This window comes from Haliotis asinina, chromosome 1, assembly GCF_037392515.1.
Source record: "Haliotis asinina isolate JCU_RB_2024 chromosome 1, JCU_Hal_asi_v2, whole genome shotgun sequence".
Lineage (NCBI taxonomy): Eukaryota > Metazoa > Mollusca > Gastropoda > Lepetellida > Haliotidae > Haliotis > Haliotis asinina.
This window is the reverse complement of record NC_090280.1, coordinates 65,392,594-65,398,593: the sequence shown is the minus strand read 5'-3', so window position 1 is coordinate 65,398,593 and position 6,000 is coordinate 65,392,594. Positions and strand designations below refer to the sequence as shown.

Genomic DNA, 6,000 nt, shown 5'->3' with positions numbered 1-6,000 from the left:
CCATGAATGTGTGATAGAGTTAACGTGAAGTGTATGTGTGCATGTCATGTACAAAATCAATGACCCAACCCAACCTCACGGGAACAAGCTGGTGAACCTTATAAAATCATCATCAGTCGCCGGCACCCCTACAGTTACAGTATTAATATAAAATTGTTTTGTAGTAAATACCTCACGCTGTTCTCTGTGCGAGGGAAGCGTGTGCTAATCATTCGTTGAACCCATGCACTGGTATCACCAACATAGTTACCACCAGATTTAACTACAAAAGTCCACAGTCTATCAATACACATTTTCTCGATTATTTATGCACTTCTCTGTACACAGACGATGTACAGAACATTGTTATGTCTGGCCCTGTTTGTGGGCTCTGTATCGGCCTGGGGAAGCAAGAACAGGGAGACAGAATGCGGTTCATTCCGGAACAGAAGAACTGGCTGGTGAGTATAACACTGTTTCAAGCTTTAAAATCTCAACCGTTTTTAAAAGTAGGTGCACATTCTTTATTCTTCCATCTGTTCAACACTCTGGAAAGTATTGTGTTGGCAAAGTCGAATTAAAGGATAATAAGGTCACAAATTATGCACGTGTGTCTCAATCACACGCAGATAGGAGTGTATGTTGAGACTGACATGAATAATTGGCGATGTTTAACTGACGGTTTTATCGTGGCCGTTGGTCAAGAGATGAAACATCCGTTGGCAACGTTTTGAATCCTTTGTTGTACAGGATATGCTGGTTGTGATCCGATTATGTTTACCTTCGTGGAGGAGTTTCAATCTATTTGATTTGAGACGTTGCATGTATGACTATAGTACGATTTAAAGCGAATAATGTTACACAAGGTAAATCTTATGGAGAACTGCTTCTTCATTTATTTTTCACAATGTTTAAGGGCTACGCCTTGCCCCTTTGACAGGTGGAAGGTCATCCACCAAAATAAATCAAGAAGCTGTTATCCATAAGCTTTGTCTTGTATTACCACACCAACTTCTAAATGTTATCGTATTTCGTACTGGTGAACAAGTGCTTTGCCTTTGTCGGCATTTGTGACGGCTGCCCCCAGTTGTGAGTGAGTTTAGTTTTACGGCACTCGCAGCAATATCCTTGTCTCCAGTACGAGGAGTAGGGTAAGATGACTTGTCACAAACACTATGTGATAGACATTTCTAAACATATGTTTATGCTATAGTACATCGTCTTTGTTTCACATTTGCGAAACTGGCGGGGTCATCCTTACTCGATTTTATCTCATCCATTGGCTGTCATTAGTAATGCCCCTGCTATGTCCATCCACATGACAAGATATGTTCCACTATGATGTCATTTGCTGCGTCAAATATGATATATAGGCAATATCTTCATCGGAAAATCACGAGTCAGATTAAAAAATATTTAGACAATACATGTGAACACCCATTGATAGTACACATGCTCTAAAATACTTTTGCAAGTACTTTGTTGTTTAACCGGGTTTTGGTTAAACTTTGGCTTGGACCAAAGTACAGGTTTATAATACCGGTTTAGTCCGGTTGTGTAAATGTTTAGTCAGTTATGTCCCTTGCCTGGATACAGTGGATATAGTGGATATAGGCATTGCAGTGAATTGTAAAGATCGCAATACTATCAGTACGTTACGGAGAAATAGGATAAGGATACACGTAACATGACATAAATAAATAAATAAATACATAAATAAATAAAATTAAAAGATTAAAAGAGAGAAACCAACAACAACAACAAAAAAAACCCAAAAAAAAAAAAAAAAAAAAAAAAAAAAAACGGTGAGAAAAATGGCGTCTTATAGGAGCAAATAGGTTTGTCTTTATAACAACGTACATTGTATAATTTGTGTGCATGGTCTTTTCTGTGAGTGGTTATTTGTCAGGTGAAGTAATATAATAATAACACAGTAGATTTGTTATGCTAAAAAAACTCCGTGTCCTTCGTGCCTGTTCAGAGCGCAACACAAATCAAACTACACTGCAGCTGTAATGCTATATTTTCAATATTTTTGAAGAGATATGTCTTCAGGTAGCTCTTTATCCTAGACTCCCTCGGTGTTGCTGACAATTGTTCATGACAAGGAATCAAATGCCGCAACCCCAACAGACGTAAACATATCACTCATAAAGCTTACCAAAGCTGTAAGTTAACAAAGTTATTTAATGTGACTTCTGATTCCCTGTTTCTGTATTCACGCAGGTTCTCCAGCCACTCTGTGACTGATGTCAACACGCGTCAAGTTCTGGATGACCTCAAGGCTTTCGACACCAACAAGGACGGCAACCTCACTTTCGCCGAAATGTATAACCTAGAAGTTGCCTCAACCCTCGACAGTTCCCTGAATCGTAAGTAATTGTATTCACTTTTTATTAATTTTTTTTTCTTCCCAAATAGAATACAACTGTGTACCATAACCATCACTTACTACGTTGGCTTGACATCGCACTGAGGACATAGTGGAAACACATTATAGTGTCTGGTGGTACACGAGAAGCATTGGAGGAAATACATCCAATCGCGGAATACGGTGAGGTCTTGAGGTTGCCAACTGCCATCGGTTGCCATTTTCCGATGCATAGACTCGTGCCCCTTTGGTTTTCAAGGATCCGCTAATCATGGGTTTGCATTTACCATTCACTTAGGGGATCCGTTACTTACGCAGTAATATCCAAAGGTGGTGACATCAGAAATATACCCCAAATTCACTCATTCAACTAAAATGCTGCAAAATCGTTATACATATGCTGCCAACCCAATGAATGTTAGCGAATCCTGTGCTCTGAATACAGAATCCATTTTGTAATATGAATTACTGAAAATTTTGAGCGCAATACAATTATATTCACAAAAGAATGGTTGAGTCATTTGTTGTACATTCATTTCTGAGTCCCTGTTTCGAGCAAATGAGTCGGTCGTTGGAGATCCATATTGTTAACATTGTCTCGTATGATTAACGCTGTGGTCGTGTGTTATGCCTTATATTGATGTGTGCGCTCATATTCGTTTATCATGTGCAGTGAACGCTGGAATCGATCGTTGCACCTTCGTGATGTTTGAGATGAAGCGGTATGGCATCAGCAAGGGAGTTGCAGGACGCCTCTTCGACTTAGAAGACGTCAACAATGACCTCCTGATCAGCACCGCCGACCAAGACGAGGCGACCTTTAACTCGCTTGATAATGATGGTGGGTAGTCAATAAAAGTAATAGAATAACTTGTAGATATCCACTCAATGCATTTCGTCATATTCTTTAACAAACTTAGCGAGGTGTTGTGCTTGCCATTGTTCTATGTGGTGCTTGGAATCTCTCGCTCAGTGATTTGCTATGATGCTTGTCGTTTTCAAACCCTAAATATTTATGTTTATAACAAGCCTTATTAGTTCACTGAAAATTATGTAAATATTGGAAAGGAAACAGCAAGATCATGTATTTGTTCTAAACAAGTTGAAACTGAATGTACAATGAGATTTAGAATCCACAATAACACTGCATAAATTACATAATTCAGAACACTGACTGGTGAGCGTATGTCCAGAACATACTTGTGTCCCCAGGTTTAACAAGACACCAAGTAAACAAAATCCGATGTTTTGAAGTTTGCGACGTCAGCAGGCAGGGAATAATTACGAGATATTGTTTTCAGGTGATGGCAGAGTTCCTGTGTGTGATGTGTTTAAGGCCTCCATGGCCAGACTGGCAGATGTAGAACACAAAGTCTACGCTCATGAGGTGATGCCTTACAAATATATAATCCAGATGGGAAGTTTAACTGTGCACCGATCTGCTTAACCATAACACATTCACTGATTGGTAATACACTGCTAGGATTAAACAGTTCTACTGCAGTGACTGAGGGGGTTTATTTTTTTTTAGCTATATGACGGCGGTCTGTAAATAATCGAAACTGGACCAGACAATCCAAAGACCAACAGCCTTATGAAGTCATGATAGGAAAAAAATTGATCTTACAAATGAACAGACCATTGAAGATCCGGGTAGAATAGGCCTTCAGCAACCCATGCTTGCCACTTGTCGTAAAAGGCAACTAACTAAGCTGGCTCGTCGACGTGGTTGACACATGCCATCGGTTCCCAACTGCGCAGATCGATGTTTGTGCTAATAATCACTGGATTGTCTGGTCAGTCTCGCTGCCTTGGTTGACATATGCCATCGGTTCCCAACTGCGCAGATCGATGTTCGTGCTAATAATCACTGGATTGTCTGGTCCAGACCTGATTATGTACCGACCGCCGCTATGTAGCTGGAATATTGCTGAGTGTGGTGTAAACGTAAACTCACTCACTCACAAATGAACTGTACAATTTGTGGGATTTTGTAACAAATGAACTGTACAATTTGTGGGATTTTGTAACAAATGAACTGTACAATTTGTGGGATTTTGTAACAATGAAAGCAGTCTCTCTGTTTCCGCGGGGACGGTGTGGTAGCCTAGTGGTTAAGGCATTCGCTCGTCACGCTGAAGACCCGTGTTCGATTCCCCACATGGGTACAGTGTGTGAAACCCATTTCTGGTGTTCTTTGCCGTGATATTGCTGGAATATTGCTAAAATGGCGTAAAACTAAACTCAGTCACTCACTCTTTGTTTCCTCAGCTGAAGTACGCAGAACTCGTCTACACGTTCCGGAAACCGTCCTTCTGGTGGTCCGGATGGTGGTAATCCTAAACACATCCCGGGTCGATCTCGTCACCACAAGGTCAATAAAAGTAACGTTTTCTGAAATATGATACATGCTCGTCTAGTCTTTTGTTTAGCCAAGTCATGTTGCCTGGATAGATAATCCATGACGGTTTCAAGTCGCGAAAGCCACAGCAAATTCACTGTTCGATGCAATTCTTGTGACGAGTCCGATTTGGGTCGTGTTGGTTTATCGTGACTTTCACAAGTGTGGTAAACACATCAGACATGATTTAGCCTTCCTCAAATTTGATGATTTTGAAAGGCATTTAAAAGTTTACGAACATTTGCTTATTTTATTTTTTATACGACGTTTCAGACCTTAATTCTTACTCCTTCACTGGGGGAATGCTGAAGCTGAAGGAATATTAAGTTGTTGTCCATAATAACGTGTCATTATCCTTCCACAAATGAAGGACAGTGGAGTAACACAGGCAAGGGTTAAAGTGTTGGTTTGTCCCACTCAGAGAATCTGATTGCCTACAAAGTAAAACTGTGTGAAACCCATGTTCTGTATCCATGACATGACTGGAGTATTACTCACACACAGTGCACCATAGAACATAGAACAGTTTCACAACTACAACCAGTGAACTGCTTCCCTTTCTTAGTAATTATAGAACAGTTGAATACTAAATATTTTATGTACGCTTTGTCGGCGTGGCTGTCTATAAAGATTTCTTTTTAAGATTTAACCTATCTTGACTCGCCTAAAGAAGTCTTATAGAAACCTGTGCACCCCTTTGACATTATGAAAAACTTACAAGAGCAGATACTCACAGGAGGATGTCCTGTTATAGCTTTCTCTTTGATGCGTTCCTGGACAATGATATCTTTATTTCAGTGTTACGTGAATACCCACCCATGTACACAGGGAAGATTAGATAGCTATATACCAAGGCCATAGACTGGTATCGCTGCCAGACGCGAGCATAACTGCCCCAACAAAAAGCGACATTGCAGTCCCTGCCCCGACCCAAGGCCAAAGACTAGTGTTGCTGACTGGACACAAGGCCAAAGACTACCATGGTTGACCGGACAAAAGGCCAAAAACTAGCGTCGCTGTCACGACGGAAAGTCGAAGACTTGAGTAACTGACACAAGGGCAGTCTGCAATAATATATTTTCCTGATATACGTATCTCAAGCCATGTGATCGACACTTTTTCTTTTCTTCTTAGTTAACACTTTAATTTGTCTTGCTGTCTAGTGGCAATGTGTCCATAAACCCCAGTTAGGATGTCATTATCCCTTACGTGTAAAGGTGAAGGGTAACTTCATCAAATACCACTGATA

At 40.4% G+C, this 6,000-nt stretch overlaps 1 protein-coding gene across 1 annotated transcript; it reads left to right on the top strand.

Annotated features, from left to right (window-relative positions):
* The first annotated feature begins 330 nt into the window (after positions 1 to 330).
* Positions 331 to 4,687, top strand: LOC137274585 (uncharacterized). Its single transcript, XM_067807855.1, has 5 exons — positions 331 to 440; positions 2,206 to 2,351; positions 3,024 to 3,191; positions 3,652 to 3,737; positions 4,622 to 4,687. Exons 1-5 carry the CDS (start codon positions 331 to 333, stop codon positions 4,685 to 4,687), a joined length of 576 nt encoding a protein of 191 aa, XP_067663956.1.
* Positions 4,688 to 6,000: the final 1,313 nt, after the last annotated feature.